Raw genomic sequence first — 25,815 nt, 5'->3', positions numbered from 1 at the left:
CAGGAATTAGACTCTCTAATTGCTGAGTTTTGGTGGGGGTCTGTGGGTGATCATCGTAAAACTCACTGGGTTTCAAAACATACTCTGGGCCTCTCGAAAAAGGATGGGGGTTTGGGTTTTCGAAATTTTTCTGATTTCAATGATGCGTTACTTGCGAAACAATGTTGGAGATTGATTCACAACCCGGATTCGTTATGGGCCAAGGTGCTTAAGGCCAGATATTTCCCGAATTGCTCGTTTCTTGATGCTCAGAAAGGGAGTAGGGCTTCTTGGGGATGGAATAGTCTTTTGGAGGGCAGAAATCTCTTACTTCATGGGGCGCACTGGCAAATTATGAACGGGAGATCTGTCCGGGTGTGGGTTGATCGTTGGTTACCTTCTCTGAATTTGGGTCATCCTCTGCCGGGACGGGTGTCTGTAACTAGAGATACTCGGGTTGCTTCTCTTCTGTCGACTTCTCCCCGTATGTGGAATATTGATTTTCTTCATCCGTTTCTTTCGGATGAGGAGAGGTCTGCGATTTTAGCAATCCCACTTGGCGATGATATGCAGCAGGACCGTCTTGTTTGGCCACACACTCGTAATGGAATGTATGTTGTGCGGTCTGGATATCATTGGGCTAGATCTTCTCGTCAACTTGTGGTGCCTACCCGTGCGTCCTCATCGTCCTCGTTTCATTCGCAGCTTTGGATGTTGATCTGGAGGTTAAAAACTCTTCCAAAAATTAAACATTTCATGTGAAGGCTTGCCCACGGGGCCTTGGCTACGTTTGAGAATCTCTATGTGCGGAAAATGGCTTCGTCCCCTCTGTGCCCGATTTGTCAAATGCAGGAGGAATCTCTGGAGCACCTTTTCTTGTTGTGTCCTTGGGTGGAGCCTATTTGGTTTGGAGGTATGCTAAATCTCAGAATTGATAGATCTTCAATCTCTTCTTGGTTTAATTGGTTCCTTTCCGCTGCTTCTCGTCGTTATGGATCAAAGGAGGAGCGAAGTGAGATTATTTCTTATATCGCTTTTTCCTGTTGGCATATTTGGATAGCCCGCTGTAATTTTTTGTTCCAGCATGTTACTCTCAACCCTCATCAAATTCTTATGGCCATTCGTTCTGCTCGCCGGCTCTTTTTTGAAGCGAAGAGTGTACCAGATCTTGCTTCGTCTGTTGCGCTGCCTCAGGTTGGTCCGGAAGCTAGATGGACTCCTCCTCCCCTCCATTTCTTTAAGGTAAATGTTGATGCTAGCTGGTCTTCTTCTTCTTCGTCGGGTTTCGTTGGGGTTGTGATCAGGACAGATGGGGGGCTGTTTGTGGCTGCCAGGCGGGAGCATATCTCTGCTCCTAGTGTTGCTTCCGCGGAGGCTTTGGCATTGGTGAAGGGGTGTGAGCTTGCCGCGGGTTTGGGTCTTGGCAGTATCATTGTGGAATCTGATTCTAAGGATTCCATCTCTACTTTAACGGCGTCGTTGGAGACGGGCAGATGGGAGGCTTTTCCTACCTTAGCTATTGCTAAACGTTTGGGAGAATCCTTTCAGGACTGTCGCTGGACTTGGGTTCCAAGATCAGCAAATCAAGCGGCGGATCTGTTGGCGTCGCGTACCTGTACGAAGATGTGCAATTTATGTTGGGTCAACCGACCCCCATCTTCGTTGGTTCATGTCCTCGATAAAGACGGCTTGCCTTGTCCCCATTGAGTTGTTGGGCTGTAGGGGACGACAGTGGATCTTGGTGATACTGTCTGTTTTTTCATCCCCTTTATTGCTTGGTTTGATTTTTGGTTCCTGTTGGCCTTCCTGATGGCCTTCTGTGTTCTCTGTGGCATCTGTGCCCTGGTTCTCCTTCCCTTAATGAAGTTTTGAACCTTGTTTTTCAAAAAAAAAAACTATCAGTTTTGTTTTAGTTCGGGTTTTGTTGTTTGAAAACAAAAGTTGAATCTGCCATAACCCCACCGCTGCATCTGCACCTGTTCGACTCGCCCCACCTTGCCTGCATGACTCACGCCGCTGCACCATGTACCAGACCCGGATCGAACCCGCTTGCACCTGCACCCAGATCCCTTGCCGTCGTCACGCAACCGCCACACATCTCTGTCTGAACCACAATCTCACCACCACCATCTGCCTGCAACCGCACCAGTGAAATTGCCCGTGCTCCAGCCACTGCACTCATCGCAGCCAAGTTCGATGAATTGAACCTGCACCGTCTGCGACCACCTCGCCACCCTGCACCCAGTCTGAAACACTTGATGACCTTCACCCGTACTTAAAGTCGCCGCCTGCGCGCCGCGTCGGATCGGATCTGATGAACCTCCCGCCGCCTTGGACCCAACCCTGTCACGCCGCCAAACCTGCATCTGCTATGCTGCATCCTGCAACCCGACCCCGTCCCAGCCATTCGTCTGAACCATTCACCAGTACCCACTGCTGCATTCTTCATCTTCTGCGTCCACCGCCGTTGCTACTACTGCACCCATCATCCATGTCGAAGAAGGACTGTTTTGGTTGATTTAGAAATAAAAAAGGGAGAAAAAAAAAGGAAAGGAAAAAAAAATGGAAAAAGAAAACAGGAAAAAACAAAAAAGGTACGAAGCCCACTATCTGTTGGGCTATTATGTTTTGATTGAAGGCCTTTAGTTGGGCCTTGTTGATTGAAGGCCTTTAGTTGGCCTTTGTTGATTGAAACTTGGATTGTTCGTTTGCTTGCTTGATTGCTCGTCTGCTTGCCTTGTCTGTCTGCGTTGCGGAGCCTGTTTTTTATTTGAATGTTTGGTTTTCTGGGTTTAGCCCGTTAGAATTAGGTTTTGTTAAAGACTAGGGTTAGTTTATTATAAATAGCATGCTTGTTATTCAATTGAGAATAAGTTAGTCACAATGTAACCTCTTAGGGTTTGTATCCGTTCCGGCATTCTTGTTTGTTTAATAATATTCCTATTATTTTGTAAAAAAATAAAAAAAAATAAAAATATTTGGATGGGAATGGTTAGGTGACAGTACTTGTTACACCAGAAAAGGTATGGTTTTGGTATAAAAGCTTAACTGCAAAAAGGCATCTGAAAGGTTTCGTTTAGCTACTAAGAAAGTTGGGGAGGGGTCAAACGTCTTTGTGTTCGATGAGGGAGTGGCTTTTTTATTTTTTTATTTTTTTGGTGATTACTAAGAGTAAGAAGTAACAAGAGAAGGAAATCGATCAAATTTCAAATTTTTGCACTTTACTTGTTATTATAATAAGGAAATCGATCAGTTGTTCCCGTTTTATCTTCCAACTCTCTACTTTCCAATTGTATTTTGGTGTCATTCCATTTTAATCTTAATTCCATTCAAATGAAGACATTTGAAGAACCTAACGTAAAACATCCGTACAAGCAAAACACAGCTTACCAACGCCAAGAAAACCATCTACGAGAGTTGATCCAATCTAGGCAGGCCGCATTGGGGGTTATTGAGGACAAAGTTGCCGAGATCCATATTAAAACTCCAATTTGGCAACTGATGAGCAACACAATTCCGCTCCCTGAAAACATGCTTCAAGCTTCAGCTCAGCTCACATCTAACCAATTGACTCATCAATGTTTTGCATCTGCTCAAAATATCAACCAGATTTTGTTAGAACAAGGTGACAACAAACACCTCTATCAATAAAATCTCATTGTCCCAAATTGGCAGAGAACTCCACCCGCACCAATCTTGAACCATCAACATTAAGCTTATACCAACGAATATCAGGAGGTTTCCAAGCAGTGGGAGCAGCCTTCCATTAGGTTTATGGGGGAGAACCAACTCAAGCTTTCACCCAGTTCACGACTTTTTGCGTGTTTACTAACAAGCATGGAATATGAAGGGCTAGTTGAGTCGTAACTCAATACTTGAAAATTATGAATCAAATCAAAATGTTTTTTTTTTATTGGTAGCACATTTGCAAATTTGGTTTAAAAATTTAGTTACTTGATATTATCCTAATGCAAGTATCTTTTGACAAATAAAAAATACATACGAAGATAACTTTTAAGTGGTGATATCCACACACCTATTTTTACCTTTCACACACCTTTATTATCCCGCAGTTGTCGATCAATTGAAACAGTTAAATGATATAAATTAATAAAAATATAGAAATAAGTGTGTCAGCGGCCACAAAACTACATAGATACCCAAAAATACCACAACACAGAGTCAGTCAGTACATTTCAGTTGCAAATGAAAATTACAAACACTGGGATTTGCTCTCTCTATCACTGAGAGATTCTCTGTGATCGATGGCAATGGCGGACAATGGCAGTCGTCTGCAAATGCACAACAGCGAGGAGGAGCTTCTTCTGCTTCAGAGAAGTCAGTTTCGACGACAAGCCCGACCGCCGAAACCTCCTCTGAAACGTTTCGACCCTTCCCGTCTATAAAAAAGGCCTCTTCACTCGCTGCAGCCCATCCCTTGCCAGAAACGGTATTCTCAGGTTTATCTCACACAATTACGGTTTTTTTCCGTTTTCTTTTGAGTTGCACGGTCTGTTTGGTTCCCGAGAAAACGCATGAAAATTTATAAAATTTTTAGCTTATGTGGAGTTTACTGAAGTGAATAGTTGACTACGTTCAGTTGGGTTGCTGATAATTCCAAACAATAAAATTTAGACGCGAATTCTTTTAATCGATTTGACGAGAAGTTTGTGAGCTAGTTTATTGCTTTTGAATGTTCAATGGGATCGTATAAATGTGTCTGTGCGATAATTAGATGATTTGTTGCTTGCAGTATGGATGCACGAGAGAATTCGAGGTCCTCGATATTGCCGTCTTCCCGAGATAAGAGAATTCCCATATATGTGATGATGCCTGTTGATGCCTTTTGCATTGATGGTATGGGGCATCCATGGATTAGGAAGTAAGTTTTATTATGACTTTCTGTTGATGAGGCTATGATGCATTTTCATTCTTAATTTAATTGTTATACTCTTTTAAACAACGGAGTATGATTAGCTACAAGGTTGCAGTTAACTATTTTGATCTCTTCCAATTCAAGTTATGTAAATGTACGTTTCAAAATGTTTCAAAATTTATTTTTTTAATTTAGTTTCCTTTCAAGTGAGACAGAAACTCCTTATATGTTTCTCAATTTACTGTTGTTTCAGAATCAAGGCCTTAACTGTAGCTCTAAAAGAACTCAAGTTGGCATGCGTCCACGGAATTGCAGTTGAGGTTTGGTGGGGAATCGTAGAGCGTTCTCTCTCCTCTTGCATATGATTGATCTCTATATGAAGAGCTTTTCAAACTGATTTCTGACTCAGGTTAGGTTTGAAGTTGCATGTTGCCTTGTCTTTTCACTCAAACGTTAACTCTTCTTCTAGCAGAAAAGGGGGTGTAACTCTTCCACTTTGGATCATAGAGGTTTGTCTTCTTTGATATTTTGAAATCCCATTTGAAGTTATTAGTCTAGTACAATGCAGATGGCTGTATTGGAACACTTAATTTACCTGGTCATACTTTAAGAAACATAACCCATTTGGATGACTAGGGATAATATCAATGTTTCTTCAGTTTCGTGCTCTGCAACGTGCTATGGTACTGTGTTCCCCAGTAGTATACTTGATTTTAGCTTAGATAAGGTTTAAAAGTTTATCAATGCAAAGGGATGTGAAAGAAAAACTGTAGTTTGGCCTTCATTACACACCTATCAGTTTGAATCTTGAATCTAGATAAAGAAGTTGACCTCTTCTTTTTTTCCTCCCAGATTGGTGATCAGAATAAGCATATATATTATTGGGACCAAAATGGATTTTCCAATGATGATCATCTTACACTGGGAGTTGACCATGTTTCTCTCTTTTGCGGACAGACTGCCCTCCAATAGAAGAAATTAGTGTTGGTCTTCGTCCTTATGGTGAACTTAAGTATGTTACAGTTACACTAGAACTACAAGTATGAAGCCAGTCCAATGATTTCTTATGCAACATTGTTACATTGCTCACACAGATATCCTGCACATCCTTTTGGTGATGGTAGATGGAAGTTTCCTGGAATTTCATTCCTCTGACGGAAATTTGGTTGCTTTTGAATTTTTACTATTTACAACCTTGTTCCTTTTAGGATGGGTGACCTAAAGATGGCTGCACGCAAGGAAGGAAAACCTCAGTGGGAAGAGAAGGGACCACAAAAGGCTGGCTGTTACAATAGTCTCCCATCTGGAGTCCCTTTCTTTGGAGAGGAAAGCTTTCTTCTGATTATGGGTGTTTTGTCCTTGTATGAAACTGATGAAAGCAGCTTGCTTAATTATTTCCCATGAAAAATTTCTGCATAGCTAAAGCCTAGTGTATATTTTCAATCTTTACTGGAACTTTTCTTATAACTAACTCTATTTGCTTCTAGGGGTTGTACTTGCAGACTGTTTGCTACTTAAGTCTTAACTACTGAACCTCTGTCCCGTAGTCACATTTTCGAACCGGAGCGTCAGTAGGCCTTCTTTGCACATGTCCAAACCACCGGAACCGATTTTCTCTCATATTTCCTTCAATTTTGGCTACTCCTACTTTACCTCGGATATCCTCATTCCCAATCTTATCCTTTATCGTGTGCCCATACATCCCACGAAGCATCCTCATCTCCGCTACACCCATTTTGTGTACGTGTTGATGCTTCACCGCCCAACATTCTGTGCCATACAACATCGCTGGCCTTATTGCCGTCCTATAAAATTTTCCCTTGAGCTTCAGTGGCCTACGACGGTCACACAACACGCCGGATGCACTCTTACACTTCATCCATCCAGCTTGTATTCTATGGTTGAGATCTCCATCTAATTCTCCGTTCTCTTGCAAGATAGATCCTAGGTAGCGAAAACGGTCACTTTTTGTGATCTTCGCTAGATTGCTCCGGTCATTAGTGTGGATAAGTATATAAATGGATAGAGATAGAAAAGCAAACACAAGATGTACGTGGTTCACCCAGATTGGCTACGTCCACGGAATAGAGGAGTTCTCATTAATTGTGAAGGGTTTACACAAGTACATAGGTTCAAGCTCTCCTTTAGTGAGTACAAGTGAATGATTTAGTACAAATGACATTAGGAAATATTGTGGGAGAATGATCTCGTAACCACGAAACTTCTAAGTACCGGAGTGTGGTATCGTCTTGACTTGCCTTATCTGTCTCATAGGTAGATGTGGCATCTTCTCTGGAAGTACTCTTCCTCCATCCAGGGGTGGTATCTGTAACTGGTGGAGATGCACAAGGTAATGTATCAATTTCACTTGAAGCTTACTTGTAGTTTCAGGCTTGGTCAAGCGCGATACAAACCATGTAGTAGGAGTCCCCCAAGTCGCTGGGCTAGGGGATCTGCTGAAAGAGGTGACAGACAAGGTAAGCAATCAGAGCTCCGGCTGATTGTTCACATTCTCCCTATCTTGCAGGCAGCATGAAGGATAAAGAGAACAAAAATGAGAAGAGATGATATGGAATACTTTTGCTTTTGAAGAAGTAACTTTCCACAGGCTTATTCTTGAACCGGGCTGGAGGGTTTTCTGGTTTCCTCCAGAGTATAAGGCCGACTGAAGAATTTGAGGGTCAAAACAAGTCCATCAAATCTAGAGTACGTTAGACCCTGCTGATATGAGATACTTTTGCTTTTGACAGAGTAGTGGATGTATCGGCACGTGTGCTGTTACGCTTGTCTCCACATGCTTCCTTGTATCCTTCTCACTTGCCCTATCTGTTCCTCAGGCGGATGCGGTATCTTCCCTGGAAGCATAAGATGTTGAAGATGAGTACTCGAGAGCAATGCCAGGTAAGTAATCAGGTAAGGGGTTCCAGGCAGTCAGTTCCTAACTGGAAGCTTGATTCCAAGTGCTGACTGATTGCTCTCTTTCTCCTTGTCTTGCAGGTAAGAACAAGGCCAAAGGAAAAGACAGGGAAAAAGCATGATATGGGATATTCTTGCTTTTAACCCTGATGATATGAGATATTCTTGCTCTAGTATAGCTTGTTTACAGAGGTATTATCGGGGGGAAAGAAAGCTGAATATTTTGAAAGGCTTCGTTGGGAGTGCCCTCTCCGATAAGAGAAAGGGTTGAGCATTTTTGCAGGTCTGCCTGTCCGTTAGGGATGGAGGTCGACATATATAGGAGTCTCCCTAACATCAAGTAATAATGCTATTCCTTTACCCTGCTTGGTCATAGCACGGTAGTGGGAGCTGCCAGCTTCACATGTTTTAACTCTGTCAGAGCACTTTGAAAAAGTGGTCTGTGGTATCTGGAAAGCTGATGTTGCGTGTGAAGATTACAGACAAGCTTTATCCAAGGAGATCCAGCTCTTGAAGTTGGGAAAGTGGTGCCTCTTTGGTTTTCGAACAAGCAATCCTGTCGGGGATCTGGCTCTCGAGATTCGGAGAACGATGTCTCTTCGATTTTTGAGAAAGCAATCCTGCTGGGGGTCTGGCTCTCGAGATTCGGAGAGCGGTGTCTCTTCGATTTTTGAGAAAGTAATCATGTTGGGAGTCTGGCTCTCGAGATTCGGAGGGTGGTGCCTCTTCGATTTTGGAGCAAGCAATCTTGTTGGGAGTGTTTTCTCGAATGTGAGTAAAGGTTGGGCATGTTTGCTAGTCTACCTTGCCACGAAGCACAGAGGTTGACACACAGGGACTTTCCAATTATCCAGCAGTGGTACTGTTCCTTTACCCTCTCTTCGATTTTTGAGAAAGTAATCATGTTGGTAGTCTGGCTCTCGAGATTCGGAGGGCGGTGCCTCTTCGATTTTGGAGCAAGCAATCTTGTTGGGAGTGTTTTCTCGAATGTGAGTAAAGGTTGGGCATGTTTGCAAGTCTACCTTGCCACGAAGCACAAAGGTTGACACACAGGGACTTTCCAATTATCCAGCAGTGGTACTGTTCCTTTACCCTCTCTTCGATTTTTGAGAAAGTAATCATGTTGGGAGTCTGGCTCTCGAGATTCAAAGGGCAGTGCCTCTTCGATTTTGGAGCAAGCAATCCTGTTGGGAGTGTTTTCTCGAATGTGAGTAAAGGTTGGGCATGTTTGCTAGTCTACCTTGCCACGAAGCACAGAGGTTGACACACCGAGACTTTCCAATTATCCAGCAGTGGTACTGTTCCTTTACCCTTGTTGGGTAATAATATGGTAGCTAGACCTTCAAAATTTATGTGTCTAAACTTTGTTAGTGTTGTTTCTTTGCAATTCTTTTACCCTTCTTGGTCAGAGCGATGTAGCGGGAGCTGCAAGCTTCACGTGTCTCAACTTTGTCAGAGAACTTTGGCAAAGTTATCTGTGGTACCCATGAGTTACTGTTGCGTGTGGGAAGTGGGTGATTGAACAGTACGATTCATGTGCTTTCTACTTCGCCAGAAATCTTCGACAGAATGCCCATAATTTCCGCAAGGCTGAGTGTGCGTGTGACAGGTGCTGACAAGGCTGGAAAAGTAGGTGCCTCTTCGATTTCTAAGATCGGCCCTCGTGGTCTCTTAGCAACCCAGCTTTTGAGAAAGCAAGCCTCTTCGATTTCTGAGATCGGCCTTCGTGGTCTTTGAGCAGCCCAGCTTTTGAGAAAGCAAACGCCTCTTCGATTTCTGAGATCGACCCTCGTGGTCTCTGAGCAGCCCAGCTTTTGAGAAAGCAAACGCCTCTTCGATTTCTGAGATCGACCCTCGTGGTCTCTGAGCAGCCCAGTTTTTGAGAAAGCAAACGCCTCTTCGATTTTTGAGCAGGCGCCTCTTCGATTTCTGAAGCTTCGTCGAGTGCAGATTTTTATAGGGGCTGACATTAAGTTCCAAAGCACACTTGAATATCCACCAGTAGAAGCTCCATTCTTGCACTTCTAAGATCTTGATTTGTCTGACCTCTTCTCTCTTCAACACCTTTGAAAATGTCTGGCCCCTCCGACCGTCGTTTTGACTTGAACCTTGTTGAAGAGGCAGCCCCGCCTTCTCCAGACAACATATGGTGCCCATCCTTCGTCTCCCCTACTGGTCCTCTTACCGTTGGGGATTCCGTGATGAAGAATGATATGACCGCTGCGGTAGTGGCTAGGAACCTTCTCACTCCCAAAGATAACAGACTACTTTCCAAACGATCTGATGAGTTGGCTGTTAAGGATTCTCTGGCTCTCAGTGTTCAGTGTGCAGGTTCTGTGTCTAATATGACCCAACGCCTATTTGCTCGAACCCGCCAAGTTGAATCATTGGCGGCTGAAGTGATGAGTCTCAAACAAGAGATTAGAGGGCTCAAGCATGAGAATAAACAGTTGCACCGGCTCGCACATGACTATGCTACAAACATGAAGAGGAAACTTGACCAGATGAAGGAATCTGATGGTCAGGTTTTACTTGATCATCAGAGATTTGTGGGTTTGTTCCAAAGGCATTTATTGCCTTCGTCTTCTGGGGCTGTACCGCGTAATGAAGCTCCAAATGATCAACCTCTGATGCTTCCTCCTTCTAAGGTTTTGTCCAGTACTGAGGCTCCGAATGATCCCCCTCCGGTGCCTTCTCTTTCTGGGGCTCTACCGACTGCTGAGACTTCTCCTAAGCAACCTTTGTGAAGGCTCCCTCTTGTTTGTTTATTCTGACTCAAGTATATGTACATATTTGTAACTTATCGGGGATATCAATAAATAAGCTTTCCTTCATTTCAACGTATTGTGTTGAATACACCAAAGCCTTCTTCGCTAAGTTCTTTGAATTTTCTTTTGTTGAAGCTTGTATGTCGAAGCTTTGTGAGTGGAGCATGTAGGTTGAGGTAGTGTTCCCTTAATTTCCCGAGCGAGGAAAACTTCTCGGTTGGAGACTTGGAAAATCCAAGTCACTGAGTGGGATCGGCTATATGAATCTTAGAACGCCATTGTGTTCTGTCCTGTGTCATGTCATCCGTTAGATCCAAGTACTCTTAAGTCTTTTCTTAGGGTCTCTTCCAAAGTTTTCCTAGGTCTTCCTCTACCCCTTCGGCCCTGAACCTCTGTCCTATAGTTGCATCTTCTAATCGGAGCGTCAGTAGGCCTTCTTTGCACATGTCCAAACCACCGTAACCGATTTTCTCTCATCTTTCCTTCAATTTCGGCTACTCCTACTTTACCCCGGATATCCTCATTCCTAATCTTATCCTTTCTCGTGTGCCCACACATCCAACGAAGCATCCTCATCTCCGCTACACCCATTTTGTGTACGTGTTGATGCTTCACCGCCCAACATTCTGTGCCATACAGCATCGCCGGCCTTATTGCCGTCCCATTTTGTCTTCTAGAGAGAAAAATGTCGTACCCAGTGCACAAGGCTCCCGCTTTACGCAAGGTCTGGGAGAGGTGAATGTCGGCTAGCCTTACCCCCATTTTATGGGGAGGCTGCTCCCAAGTCTCGAACCCGAGACCTACCGCTCATGGGCGAAGGCACTTGCCATCTTAGGATGTACTGGTTAGTAAACTAAGGACAATTATGGAGTATAAGTGGAAAATTAAATTATATTATGGTTCTTTATCATGCAATACTTGACATAACATGATTAAACTTACTGGAAAACACTGGAGCTTAGGAGATCTGACAGTGGCTTGACTCGTTGTAGGAATGGTACAGTGGTAGTTTGCTCCATCATGCAGATGATATTCTTGCAAAGGCAGCTAACATTCTGAAGAAATATCAAGAAAACGAGCAAACTTCAATTATATTGGCAGCTAAAATTGGTGGAATATATTGGTGGTATCAGGCGATAGCACACCCTGCTGAACTTACAGCAGGATACTACAACACTGTTGTTAGAAATGGTTATGATCCTGTTGCTTTACTTTTGTCTCGTCATGGAGCTGCTTTGCATGTTCCGTAAGATTCTAAGTTTTAAGGTTCTGACTGGAATTTTGTTCATTGTCCAACCTGATAATTAGGGTTTCTTAAACATCCGCTTGATTTCAAATGTATCTTTTCTACCTAGTTCACATACTAAATATCTTATTGCAGCTGCTTAGAAATGATGGATGGTGATAACCCGGCATCCTGTCTTTGTAGCCCAGAAGGATTACTCGAACAGGTACGAGGCCTGTTGATAAATAATGCTTCCTTAGGTTGTTGCTTTGTTGGCACTTATTTTGGACTTACTTTAGATATTTTTTGTATAATTCAAGCTTTTAAGTTAGGTAGGACTAGCCCATGCAGCTGTGCTTGGCACGGCAGGTCGTGCAGGGTCTCTGGGTTCAACATGGGCTTGGAACAGGCCAATATGAGCTTATGTCTGGCCTTATGCTTTGTTTATTGTATATTTAAAATATTATACAATTCCAATGTAATCTAACATGATTCAATTTGCACCAGATATGGAGTGTTTCAAAGAAAAGGGTACATTTGATTGGGAGAAATACCGATGAACGATTTGACAGGGTAAATTCATCCCTTGCTCAATAACAAAAGCAATTATTTCTGTTAGACATATATTGGATATTGCAAATGTCATATAACTAGAAACACATGGCTTCTGATAGCGTTTAATAGTTAACCACTTTTTCTTTTGCCCATTCTGTCCTGCGTATTCATGCGTTTGCTTTTCTCCTGCAGTTTGGTTTATGGAAAATACATGCTAACTGTTACCATTCCCAGGCTGAAGCAGTAAGATCATTTACATATTTCAGAATGAATTGTAAGATCTTTACGGCTGAAAATTGGAGTAACTTCGTTCCTTTTGTCAAAAAGATGAGCACAAATTGGTAAAGCAGTGAAAAAACCCAACTTACCAGTAAGTTTATTGAACTACCTACAGGAGTAGCCTCACTGCCCTATAATTTTTTGTCAAGGGCATGTGTAGAAGTTTGTAACTTCCTGATATGTTGACTGAAATAACTTTGTGTTCCCATGACAGGCATTCTTGAGCTGGAAGTGTAAATTTTTGAAACAGATTTGGTTGGCCATAGAAACTGAATGCTTTACTACCAAATATGGGAAGAATAATTGGAATTGCAATTTTGGTACTACTAATCTCATTCCATTGGCAAATCCAGGTTCGGCATTTCAATTTTAGGAATATCGTCGTATTGTCATATCCGTCACTATGAGCAAATAAAGTAGTCTTTGCAGATTGAAAACAACAATAAGAAAATGGATCCGAAAATATAGACAACAAAAAGAACTAAGAGTTCACTCCTCCACAGTCCTTCAAGTACTTAGTCTTGATTTTGGTGAGTGTGATTGCGGCATCTTACATATTAATCCTCTCTCCTGGCAATGCTGCAGAGCAAGCTAAAGCTAATCTCATAACGGATGCTAAGCAATCCCTCCTGCTCACGAAATCACCATCTTCCTCCGCCCCAAGTATATCGGCATCCACAACTTCACCTATTGCAGCATCTGGAAATAATGAATCTGCAATCCATTGCTTTAAATTCATTTCCCCAACAAACATCTCATCCGTTGGCTTCCTTTTTGTGAATGTCTCCATGAGTACAATACCAAAACTATACACATCCCCTCTTGTTGAAACGCTTCCTTCCATCCCAAACTCTGCAAAATTTGTATGTGAATTTAGTTATATATGATAAAAAGAAAATCATAACTCCTAATAAGACCAACAGATACAAAATTGAGAAAATACATCACCTGGAGCCATATATCCAACTGTGGCTAGGGTCATGGTTTCTGTCATCGAATCTCCACCACCGATGAGTCTTGCAATGCCAAAATCAGCAACATGTGCAACCATATCATCATCTAATAGTATATTGCTTGGTTTCACATCACAATGAACGATAGGTACCGAGTAACCATGATGAAGATATTCCAGTGCCAATGCAACATCTTTCATTACATCCAGCCTCTGCAGGATATTCATGGAGCGGTTTGGAGAATACAACCAGTTTTCGAGGCTTCCATTAGGCATCAATTGAAGTATCAGGGCTTTGAAATCAAGTTCATCGCAGCAACTTATGATTTTAATAAGATTTCGGTGACGGATATTGCTTAGCATTTCACATTCCTTATCAAAACTCTTGAATGCCCCTTCTAGCTGTAAATTGAAAACCTTGATGGTGATATCTATCCCGTCTGAAAGTGTTCCTCTGTATACTGAGCCAAACCCCCCCCCCCCGTGCCTAGTAAGTTACTTTCATGAAATCCATTTGTTGCCTTTACAAGTTCTAGGCGCAAAACTCTTCTCCAAAGAACTTGATGTAGCGAGCCAGTTTCTCTAACAACTTCGACATTCCTTTTCTTGCATAGTATCAGAATCAATGCAGCAGCCGCTAGGAATATTACTGATATGACCCCTGAGATGATATATTTAGCTTTCCTCCAATTTGGCTTCACTTTTGTTCTATTTTTGCACAGTGGAACATGGAGTCGGGAAGCTCCACAGAGCGCACCGTTGGATACAAATGAATCAGCAAAGAAGTTTCCAAAGGCCCGCCGGTTGGAATTTCTCCTTGGAGTTTGTTGAAAGACAAATTCAGATGCTTGAGATACAAGAGTGCTTCCAATGACTTTGGGATCTCTCCAGATAGATTATTTTGGGACAAATCCAAGAATTCTAGCCTTAGCAAGGTTTTAAATGAACTAGGAATAGGGCCTTGTAAATAATTGTTTGCCAAGGACAAATTAATCATATTTTGAAGACCACCAATGCTACCGGGAATGTTTCCGGAGAAGTGGTTATTTGATAAATCTATATCCACCACTTCTTTCAACTTTCCGATGTCTTCTGAGAGTGGTCCAACTAGAGAATTGGATGACAAGTTTAGGTGCAGTACATACTTGAGTTCCCACAAGGAAGATGGTATTTTTGAAGTTAACAAATTGGACTCTAACGATAGATTTCTTAGAGCTACTGCCAACGCACCCAAGCAGGAAGGAATAGAACCAGAGAGCCGATTATGACCCAAACCTAACTCGGCTAGGTTGTTTAGTTGACAGAGTTCATACGGGATATGTCCTCCCAGTTCGTTATTGTGCAAATACAAACCTAGGAGATTTTGTAGCCTTTGTATTGAAGTTGGAATTGCTCCGCTCAACTGATTGATTTCCAGATGTAGTTCTATCAAGCTGCTCAAGTTGGCAATATCAACGGGAATGTTACCCCTGATGTTGGAAATGCTTAAATCAAAATATGTGAGTGGCGTAGAGAGATTCCCACGAAAAGCTGGAATCGTGGTGTTTAATGGATTACCTCCCAAGTCTAGTAGTGTCAAATTTCTAAGATTAAACAAGCAAGAGAGAGTAGAAGCATCAATCGTCAAATGATTCCAGAACAAGACAAGACGCTCAAGGTTTTTCAAGGAACAGAGCGTGATGGGAAGAAACCCGGTAAAATAGTTTGTGTCCATGTCTAGGGCCCTGAGCTTGGAAGCATTGGAGAAGTTAGGGAGTGTCCCGGCCACGAGGTTATTGGAGGATACAGAAAAGAATTCTAGGTTTGGAACGTTAAAACCTATGTTTGCTGGGAGGCCACCTGAGAGCTGATTTAAAGTAAGCGATATTACTCTAATCATGGAGTTATTGAAGAGCTTGGATGGGATGACACCATTGAGATTATTAGCACCCAGTCTCAAAACCTCTAATTGCGGAAGATCACCAATCTCATCCGGTATTGTACCTATCACAATGTCAGCACGTTTGCATTAACTTTGTAACTTCAGTTTATCTAAAAACTAAAAACAAAATGATTGTAAAACGCCCCCAAATTTATTACCTGTTAAATTATTGAAACGAAGAAAAATCTCGGTTAAGTAGGTCAAATTGCCAAGACTTTTGGGTATGCTCCCACGGAAATTGTTAGACTCTAATGCAATTACACGAAGCTCTTTGCATTGCCACAGTTTGGAGGGAATCAGACCGTCAAGCTGGTTTTGATTCAAAGAAAATCGTTGAATACTCGAAAGATGCTCACACATATTGTTCGGAAGAATACCACTCATGTTGTTTCCGGATAAAGCCAAAGTAGTCAAAGAAGATATGTTAAGGACAGGCACAAAAGCAGAGCCTTTTAGGGCATTGTCCTGCACAAACAACTCCTCCAGCTGACCTAAACTGCCTATCTCGTTCGGAAGTTCTATAAAATCAATCCGTGTATATTGTTAAAATCATGTATACATATATAGGAGCAGCTTCTTAGTGGGAATCCCGTTGTACCATAGCAAAAGTGGGATACATTCTAAGGACCATGTACTCACCATATAGGACCTCTTTTTTGCTCTAGAATACGAGGGTCTTACACGGTCAATATACGATCCTACAATAGTCCTCTCATCTCATTTTTTGCTGAAGTTGAACAAGATCCCAGCTAAGAAGGGGCTTGTGTTTATGTGTGTGTGTGTGTGTTTGTATATATATGTAACAAAACCTAAGTCATACAGTATACCTTCGAACTTGTTTTCGTCAAGGTATATGCCCTTCACCATTGTTAAGTTGCCTATTTCTCTGGGTATGCTACCTGTTAAATATGTGCATGCATTCCAACAAAAAAGAAGGAAAAAAAAAACAAACGAGATGATTGTTATACATCTTATATATAGAGGTTAAAATGAAACAAAGATGTTAAAATGTAATGATGAAGCAAGCAACATTAATTTATATTCCTAGGTAGTTGGTAATGGTGGTATGTACGTACCCGATAGTTGGTTCCTCATCAGGTAAATGTTTTCGAGTGCAGATAAGTTGAAGATAGCAGCGGGTATGAAACCAGAGAAGTCATTATCGTACAATTTGATGGTTTGAAGTTTAGCAAAGGACCCAAACCACAAAGGAATGGTTCCCATAAAGCTGTTGTTTCCAAAGTTAATCGCCTTCAACCGGCGCAAACGAGACAGTTCTTGGGGTAGGGGACCATGAAAACTATTATTCTGAAGGCCCAACTCAACGAGAAATGAGAGGTTGCCAAGATGCGGAGGAATAAGTCCGGCAAGACCCATGTACGGGATATTTAAGGCCGTGACTCTGTGGTGGCGAGCACAGCAGGTAACGCCAACCCAGTTGCAAATGTTGGAATTGGAGGCAGAGGACCAGTTGGCGGTCAAGATGTTTTGAGGGTGAGCCTTGAGAGCAAGAAGCGCAGATTGATCTGTGCTGAAATTGGTATGAGCTATTGCTAATGCTCCTGCAGTTAAGTAATTAGCCACAATCATCATATAGATATAACACAAGCATTGTATCATCGACAACATCTTTGATAGTAGGAAACGACTTCTCACCTTAATTGTAGTAGTTTTCGTCTTTCGGTATAAATTCAATCGAAAACTAGAACTCATTACATTCACATAAATAGGGAAACAAGTTGGTGTTACCAAGACTTGCGAACGACTTTAGTACTGGTTTGGTACTGAGGTGCTTTTATAAAAAGTGGGTATAAAAAAAACTGAGCTCAAAAAGGTGTTTGGTAAACACTTAAAAACAGTTTATTTTCACATTTTTGGGTGAAAAAAAATTAAAAGCGTGAAGCAGCAAAAATAAGCTTATTCTCACAGCACAACATAAGCAGTTTTTTTTTCAAAGCACAGCAATACCAAACCAGCCCTTAGACTTGCCTGGCTTCTATGTCAAGGTGAGGAGACTTTAGATTTTTTAACATATCAAACACACACCAAAATTAGGATGATGCAATAAATTAGGTTTGTGTTACCTTTTGGTTTTGGTATCCTATTTGGGTTTGGTTTTGACTTCTTAGTTAGTTTCCTTGGTGGAGAAATTTTGTTAATTACCTATTTGATTAGGTTTTGGATTTATTTGCTATTAGGATTCCTATTGTAACCTAAGTTCTATGCACTATAAATAGGACCTTAGGGTTAGTGTATTTTGTGTAGCTCATTCGTGTGGCAATTTGGTGAGAGTCAATTTGTGAGTTTGTGAGTTAGAGAGCAATTTGGGAGAATCTTCTCCGTTAGTTTGAGTTCTCTACTCATTTGGTTTAGGTTTTGTAATTTGTGGGATTTGGGTTGTGAGAGTTTAAACACTCTTTTGTAATCTCCATTTGTTTAGTGAAATTCCTCGCCGTGCTTCGCCCGTGGAGTAGGCTTTACGCCAAACCACGTAAATCTCGTGTCAGTTTGAGATTATTTGTTTTTGCTTTCACCTACGACGTTGATATTTGGTACTTTGTTATAATTCGCTTCCATTTGCGCATAAAAGTACAACAAGTGGTATCAGAGCCCAGGTTTCGGCTTGGGCTTTGCTTGGTAGTCACTATGAAGCCTTCTGTGTCATCGGTGAAAGTTGATATTGAAAAGTTCGACAGCAATGACTTTGGTATTTGGCAATTGAAGATGCGTGCTTTGTTAGTTCAACAAGGGCTTTTGAAAATGCTAAAGGGTGTGAAGGCTTTGCCGAATTCGTGGACTGATGAAGAAAAAGAAGACGTTATGGAGCGGGCACTTGGAGCAATCCTGCTGACTTTATCGAATGAAGTCTTGCGTGAAGTTGGTAGCATCAAATCTGCACTGGAGTTGTGGATAAAATTGGAGAGCTTGTATATGACCGAATCTCTTGCTAAACGGTTGTATTTGAAGAAAAGTTTGCATACTCTTCGTATGGATGAAGGTACGTCAATTCATAAGCATGTTGATGAATTCAATAAACTTATGATGGATTTGAAAAGTGTGGACAACCAAATTAGTGATGAGGATTATGCGATAACTTTGTTGTGTTCTTTATCTCCTTCATATGAACACTTTGTCGATACCATGCTATTTGGTAGAGAAAGTCTTAGTTTTGGAAGATGTTAAAGTCGCTTTGAATTCTAAAGAGCTGAAGAATAAAGTGTCTGACACACAAGATGGAGCTTTGGTAGTTCAAGGAAGGAATAAGGAAAGGAGCAAACTTGGAAAGAACACTTGTAGCTATTGTTATAAGGATGGTCATTGGAAAGTAGATTGCCCTAAACTCAAAGGCAAAAAGAAGTTGTTTGATAAGTCTTTTGCTAGTGTTGATGCAAACATTGCAGAAGATCGTTGTTCTGAACTCCTCTAAAGGTTATGTGAAGAGGTGGAGCTTGGTACTCAAGCTCTTTGGGTGGAGTGCAATTCGCACTTTTTGTTCGTATGTTCAAGCTTTTGCTTGGATTTTATTTTGTATTTGTTAGTTTCCATAATGGAATTTGTTGGAAAAGGCGTTGGAGGAAATTTCAAGTTTGAAGACTTTTGGATTTTTTGAGTCTAGGTGGAGATCAGTTTTCGAAAGAATTTGGTGCACGTTTGCGTTTGTATTTTGGTATCCCAAATTTGGAAGTTTGCTAATTTCTCTCCGAGGTGGAGATTGTTGGGTTTTTGGCTCAAAATTAGGATGATGCAATAAATTAGGTTTGTGTTACCTATTTGGTTTTGGTATCCTATTTGGGTTTGGTTTTGACTTCTTAGTTAGTTTCCTTGGTGGAGAGATTTTGTTAATTACCTATTTGATTAGGTTTTAGATTTATTTGCTATTAGGATTCCTATTGTAACCTAAGTTCTATGCACTATAAATAGGACCTTAGGGTTAGTGTATTTTGTGTAGCTCATTCGTGTGACAATTTGGTGAGAGTCAATTTGTGAGTTTGTAAGTTAGAGAGCAATTTGGGAGAATCTTCTCCGTTAGTTTGGGTTCTCTACTCATTTGGTTTAGGTTTTGTAATTTGTGGGATTTGGGTTGTGAGAGTTTAAACACTCTTTTGTAATCTCCATTTGTTTAGTGAAATTCCTCGCCATGCTTCGCCAGTGGAGTAGGCTTTACGCCAAACCACGTAAATCTCTTGTGTCAGTTTGAGATTATTTGTTTTAGCTTTCACCTACGACGTTGATATTTGGTACTTCGTTATAATTTGCTTCCGTTTGCGCATAAAAGTACAACAATGATGACATACATTTTGATTCAAATGCAAATGCAAATGCGACCAAACACATAACAGTCACATTCTTCCGGTTGAAATGTTTTCGACGGCGTTTACATATAATCAAGCTCTCGTTGAACACTCTTCGGATTCGAAAATCATCTAAACTTGGCTAATTAGTTTTTCTGAACAGAACAAAGCAAAGATGATACGCAAACGGTCCAAGAATTACGGTCTTATGCTTCTAAATTATTAATCACGATCGCATGTAAAAATTCATTGCAGCAATAACGAAGAAGGGAAGCAACAACCCGAGATTGAAAATTAGTTCAGATACGTACATTCACTATCATGCAGACTTGCCATTGGAGACAGCTCTGAATATGCAAAGGCTTTTTTATATGACTGCAACAAGAGAGGACATACCACGCTTAGAGATGAAGCAGGCCTGCACCTGCAAGCCACGGTGGTAATCGAATTCCAGTGAAAGGGGCCAAAACTCCAGCCCCCACCGGCATGCTGAGGATATTGTAGCCCCGCGCCCAGATATAATTCAATCGATTTCGAGACATGGTCTTTCTAGAGAGATCAATGGCTGTAACTACATCTTCCAAGTTGCTCTTCATCAGAACTATAAGCAGCTTCTATACGTCGGTGCCAGCACCAATTGCCATGCCAACATCTCCTGCAACAATGGCCAGAGAGTCATTAATTCCATCTCCCATCATTGCCACCGTCATTCCTTTCATCTGCATCCAAATCCACTTTAACAAGTCAGAAAACACTATGTTAGATAGATAACTCACATATCAAGTCAGAAACAACTTAATATAGAAAAATGAGTTTGAAGATTTGCATAAGACATTATTTTACCCTAGATAAGTCATTTGAAATATAATTTAGTAATCCTCAATCTGCGTTCAAAACCCGAACAAAATTACTTGTGGAGCTGGGTAATTGTAATCCACTCACACCACCCCTGTAACTATAATATAATCGTAACTGTAATTCTTTGATTCTATCAGCTTTTCCTAGTGGATCCGTCTCAGCATACAGCTTATCAATGCCAACCTCCATCACTCTGGCTGCCGCTGTAGCCCAGTTATCACCAGTAACCATGATGCTTGTAATGTTTATCGAGTGAAGATAAGAGATGACTCGTGCAGCCTCTAGCTTCACTGGATCAGTTACAGCAAAAGACCCAGCAATCTTTCCATCAATGGAAACCAACACACACATTCGAGCTAGATTATTATGTTCTGAAATGTACTTGTCAACCTCAGGACCAACCTGGACATTATTTTCCCGCATGAGCCTCACCAATCACCATTTACCTACATATTTCTCAAATAGAGGCATGTTAGCATGATTGACAAAATAATTTTACAATAGCATAATAACAATGAGGTGTCTCATCTGTAACTTAACTGTACAAACTAAAACTTTTCATGTAAAAATTTGAAACATAAGCACCAACCTCTGTAACAATAGACACAACACAGAACTCCTCCATTGAGTAATTGGAGAAGAGCACAGCATTGGCTACTACGGGTTTCCCAACTGCCAGAGTCCCTGTTTCATAAAAAACAACTGTTTTCACTGGCAGGGATCAAACACGGCCGTAAACGTCCAGACACCAACAAAGTGTCAAATACTAAGAAACGTATCAACCTTCATGAATTAGGTACCGTCTGTTCAGCTTTTAATTTTGGAAAGAACAAAACCCCCAAAAAGGACAAAACAATTAATAGCCTTGTCATAAAAAAAAGGAGTTGGGGTAGAGAGAACTCTCCTTCAATGAGAGCTGTCATCTACAAGAAATGGGGAGTTAAAACTTGGCGAGTACGGCTTGGTGACATGGACAAGGTGCATACAGCCATCAATCGTCCAGAACCAATGGGTCATATGAGACAGATTCCAACTATGAAATAATAGTTGCATGTTCAATCCCAAAATATGCAGGAAGAACATCCTCCGTACCCAATGACATAGATTGCATTTAGTTTTATGTCAAGAGCCTAAACATTGATTGAACCAAGGCAGACCGTTTTACTGGTCAGGAATGAAGTGCATAACTTGTAATCATACGGAACATTCACATAATGTATGGTGGTAGCATAGGGGATAATATGAAATGACCAGAACAATATGAGGAGAGCAACTTCATAATGGAGGAAAGGAAAGAAAAAAAAACTACACTTGCACCCTCAAGACATATAGAGAATGTATCTAATCAGAAATTGTTTTTTCCTAAACCACAACAAACAGGTTTTCGACGTCCTCAGAAGGAAAAGTAGGAACAAGCATAATGAAGCAACTAAACACACCAGCAAAAACAACATGAAAATAAAATGCATGAAAACCAGATTCTAAATTAAAAAAGAAATTTGTTTCCAAGGATAAGGTGGTCTTACCTTGTAAGCCTTTTTGAGTACACTAGCAAAAATGCCCGCACTCCGCTGCGGGGACTTCTAGAAGTATGATCTTGTACCATCTGATTTCTTTTGCCATTCCTAGTTCTTTTTGGCATCATGTGCAAACCCAAATTGATAGCTAGGAAGAAAAAATGAAAACACCTGCATAAATTCAATTTTCCATCACTCCTATATTATAATTAAATAAAGCAAAACACAATAATCATCGCACAATTACAGAAGCAAGGACTTTCAAATGCCCCAATTAGTTAACAACCACTATGCATAATTCTTAAAAAATGAGTATAAAATTAACCTCTTTTGAAAAACGAAGGAAGAAAGATGAAACCTTAAGCCAAGGAATATAACTATGTTGAACTCAATTATTTGACATTAATTACACAAACCCAATTCCATATATATAGCCGGACAGAAGCTTTATCCTAGAGAGAAACCATGCCCAAATGATTATATAATCTCCAGACTGAGTGTGAATTCAGAGCATGAAGGGGAAGTGAGCTCCTTGGTTCCCACATTGTAGAGACTAAATCTCAAAACTTTGCCAAGCATGACAGGAAACCATGGAAAGAATAAAATGACCACAAAGATTGCAAAACAATTAACCACAGGTGGTGTTTATATGCCCACTGAGAGAAAAGCTTCTGCAAGTGAAAAACAGGCATGTACCATCTGAAAGAGCCTCTTGTATCCATTCCAATTATACTTATGTCTACCATATCCCTCTACAATTCCCCACCACCAATCAACCATAACTGATTTCAATACCCTTAGCTGCTTTAGTAGACCATCTGGTGACACCTAACAGACACCAAAATAAAAGACAAGATCAAGACCATACAGATTACAGACTAAGCTTAAAAACAACTGTTATCTATTGAGCAAAACTTGAACTCCTTGACATGGCAACCTCTTAATCCAGGATGTAGAGTAGGAAAGAAAAATTATTGACAAACCGAAAAATAACAATTTAACTTGCATAGAAAACGAATATTAGAAAAGTTACATAACTCAATGGATTACATAAACCAGTAAAAAAGCGAAACATCAGTGTTTGGGAAGTTACCTTATTTGAAACATCAGGAGCATTTGGTGTTCATACAGGGTAGACAGTCCTTGCAAAATTCAGGGCTTCAAAATAAAATAAAAAAATAAATTCAAAACAAATCAAAACTATTAATCCTAACAACTATTTAGTAAAGGATAAAACAATCTTTCCATCAACCAAATTTGAGAAACAAGTAATGAATGGAATAACCCAATTTCTATCGCCAATCACCCTTGCTGAATGATGATTCACATACTTCCTCATATTTGTTTATGGGTTCGTATCCAACAAAATTTCGACTTAGTACCCAAAAACTGTATCAGCTCACGAACACACAGAGGTTTATCAAATTGAAAGCAAAACCCACATATATTCTCAAGATTCTAGAGTTAAAAGAGGAGCAAGGAGGTTCGGTTACAGAACCCAAAACGCTATTTTAATGAGCAAATGAAAAACATGTCTTTCGATCGAAGTTGCATAAATTACATAACTTTGGGATTAAGGAGGAACAACAACAACAACAACAACAAAGCATTTTCCCACTAAGTGGGGTCGGCTATATGAATCCTAGAACGCCATTGCGCTCGGTTTTGTGTCATGTCATCCGTTAGATCCAAGTACTCAAGTCTTTTCCTAGGGTCTATTCCAAAGTTTTCCTAGGTCTTCCTCTACCCCTTCGGCCCTGAACCTCTGTCCCGTAGTCACATTTTCGAACCGGAGCGTCAGTAGGCCTCCTTTGCACAAGTCCAAACCACCGGAACCGATTTTCTCTCATATTTCCTTCAATTTTGGCTACTCCTACTTTACCTCGGGTATCCTCATTCTCAATCTTATCCTTTCTCGTGTGCCCATACCTCCCACGAAGCATCCTTATCTCCGCTACACCCATTTTGTGTACGTGTTGATGCTTCACCGCCCAACATTCTGTGCCATACAACATCGCGGCCTTATTGCCGTCCTATACAATTTTCCCTTGAGCTTCAGTGGCCTACGACGGTCACACAAACACGCCGGATGCACTCTTACACTTCATCCATCCAGCTTGTATTCTATGGTTGAGATCTCCATCTAAGTCTCCGTTCTCTTGCAAGATAGATCCTAGGTAGCGAAAACGGTCACTTTTTGTGATCTTCGCTAGATTGCTCCGGTCATTAGTGTGGATAAGTATATAAATGGATAGAGATAGGAAAGCAAACACAAGATGTACGTGGTTCACCCAGATTGGCTACGTCCACGGAATAGATGAGTTCTCATTAATTGTGAAGGGTTTACACAAGTACATAGGTTCAAGCTCTCCTTTAGTGAGTACAAGTGAATGATTTAGTACAAATGACATTAGGAAATATTGTGGGAGAATGATCTCGTAACCACGAAACTTCTAAGTACCGGAGTGTGGTATCGTCTTGACTTGCCTTATCTGTCTCATAGGTAGATGTGGCATCTTCTCTGGAAGTACTCTTCCTCCATCCAGGGGTGGTATCTGTAACTGGTGGAGATGCACAAGGTAATGTATCAATTTCACTTGAAGCTTACTTGTAGTTTCAGGCTTGGTCAAGCGCGATACAAACCATGTAGTAGGAGTCCCCCAAGTCGCCGAGCTAGGGGATCTGCTGGAAGAGGTGACAAACAAGGTAAGCAATCAGAGCTCCGGCTGATTGTTCACATTCTCCCTATCTTGCAGGCAGCATGAAGGATAAAGAGAAGAAAAATGAGAAGAGATGATATGGGATACTTTTGCTTTTGAAGAAGTAACTTTCCACAGGCTTATTCTTGAACTGGGCTGGAGGGTTTTCTGGTTTCCTCCAGAGTAGAAGGCCGACTGAAGAATTTGAGGGTCAAAACAAGTCCATCAAATCTAGAGTACGTTCGACCCTACTGATATGGGATACTTTTGCTTTTGACAGAGTAGTGGATGTATCGGCACGTGTGCTGTTACGCTTGTCTCCACATGCTTCCTTGTATCCTTCTCACTTGCCCTATCTGTTCCTCAGGCAGATGCGGTATCTTCCCTGGAAGCATAAGATGTTGAATATGAGTACTCGAGAGCAATGCCAGGTAAGTAATCAGGTAAGGGGTTCCAGGCAGTCAGTTTCTGGCTGGAAGCTTGATTCCAAGTGCTAACTGATTGCTCTCATTCTCCTTGTCTTGCAGGTAAGAACAAGGCCAAAGGAAAAGACAGGGAAAAAGCATGATATGGGATACTCTTGCTTTTAACCCTGATGATATGAGATATTCTTGCTCTAGTATAGCTTGTTTACAGAGGTGTTATCGGGGGGAAAGAAAGTTGAATATTTCGAAAGGCTTCGTTGGGAGTGCTCTCTCAGATAAGAGGAACGGTTGAGCATGTTTGCAGGTCTGCCTGTCCGTTGGGGATGGAGGTCGACATATATAGGAGTCTCCCTAACATCAAGTAATAATGCTATTCCTTTACCCTGCTTGGTCATAGCACGGTAGTGGGAGCTGCTAGCTTCACATGTTTTAACTCTGTCAGAGCACTTTGAAAAAGTGGTCTGTGGTATCTGGAAAGCTGATGTTGCGTGTGAAGATTACAGACAAGCTTTATCCAAGGAGATCCAGCTCTTAAAGTTGGGAAAGTGGTGCC

General features: G+C 41.2%; 2 protein-coding genes and 1 pseudogene across 2 annotated transcripts in view; 1 reads left to right on the top strand and 2 right to left on the bottom strand.

Moving 5' to 3' along the window:
* The first annotated feature begins 4,144 nt into the window (after positions 1-4,144).
* LOC126614707 (inactive beta-amylase 4, chloroplastic-like) overlaps positions 4,145-25,815 on the top strand; it is a 65,231-nt pseudogene continuing 43,560 nt past the window's right edge.
* Positions 12,902-14,030, bottom strand: LOC126614703 (receptor kinase-like protein Xa21). The gene is made up of 2 exons (XM_050282360.1): positions 13,547-14,030; positions 12,902-13,450 (listed from the first exon to the last, which is right to left on the bottom strand). Exons 1-2 carry the CDS (start codon positions 13,911-13,913, stop codon positions 13,149-13,151), a joined length of 669 nt encoding a protein of 222 aa, XP_050138317.1. The 5' UTR covers positions 13,914-14,030; the 3' UTR covers positions 12,902-13,148.
* The window catches only part of LOC126617085 (LRR receptor-like serine/threonine-protein kinase GSO2), a 54,533-nt gene continuing 42,965 nt past the window's right edge, over positions 14,248-25,815 (bottom strand). Inside the window, exons 3-7 of the mRNA XM_050285150.1 lie at positions 17,455-17,480; positions 16,548-17,241; positions 16,299-16,370; positions 15,630-15,989; positions 14,248-15,533 (exon numbers count right to left, since the gene is read on the bottom strand). Coding sequence (XP_050141107.1) covers positions 14,248-15,533; positions 15,630-15,989; positions 16,299-16,370; positions 16,548-17,184 — 2,355 coding nt within the window. The 5' untranslated portion in view covers positions 17,185-17,241; positions 17,455-17,480. The remainder of the gene's footprint in view (positions 15,534-15,629; positions 15,990-16,298; positions 16,371-16,547; positions 17,242-17,454; positions 17,481-25,815) is intronic.

This window comes from Malus sylvestris, chromosome 3 (genome assembly GCF_916048215.2).
Source record: "Malus sylvestris chromosome 3, drMalSylv7.2, whole genome shotgun sequence".
NCBI lineage: Eukaryota > Viridiplantae > Streptophyta > Magnoliopsida > Rosales > Rosaceae > Malus > Malus sylvestris.
The sequence above is the reverse complement of the archived record's forward strand: the minus strand, read 5'-3'. Positions and strand labels throughout refer to the sequence as shown.

What these genes read in the sequence shown, in the direction of transcription:
- LOC126614703 (XM_050282360.1), bottom strand. Translation starts at nt 13,913, where the DNA reads ATGCTAAGCAATATCCGTCACCGAAATCTTATTAAAATCATAAGTTGC. An exon ending in AGTTGGATATATGGCTCCAG is followed by an intron (nt 13,451 to 13,546) that starts GTGATGTATTTT and finishes CAAATTTTGCAG; the next exon opens with AGTTTGGGATGGAAGGAAGC.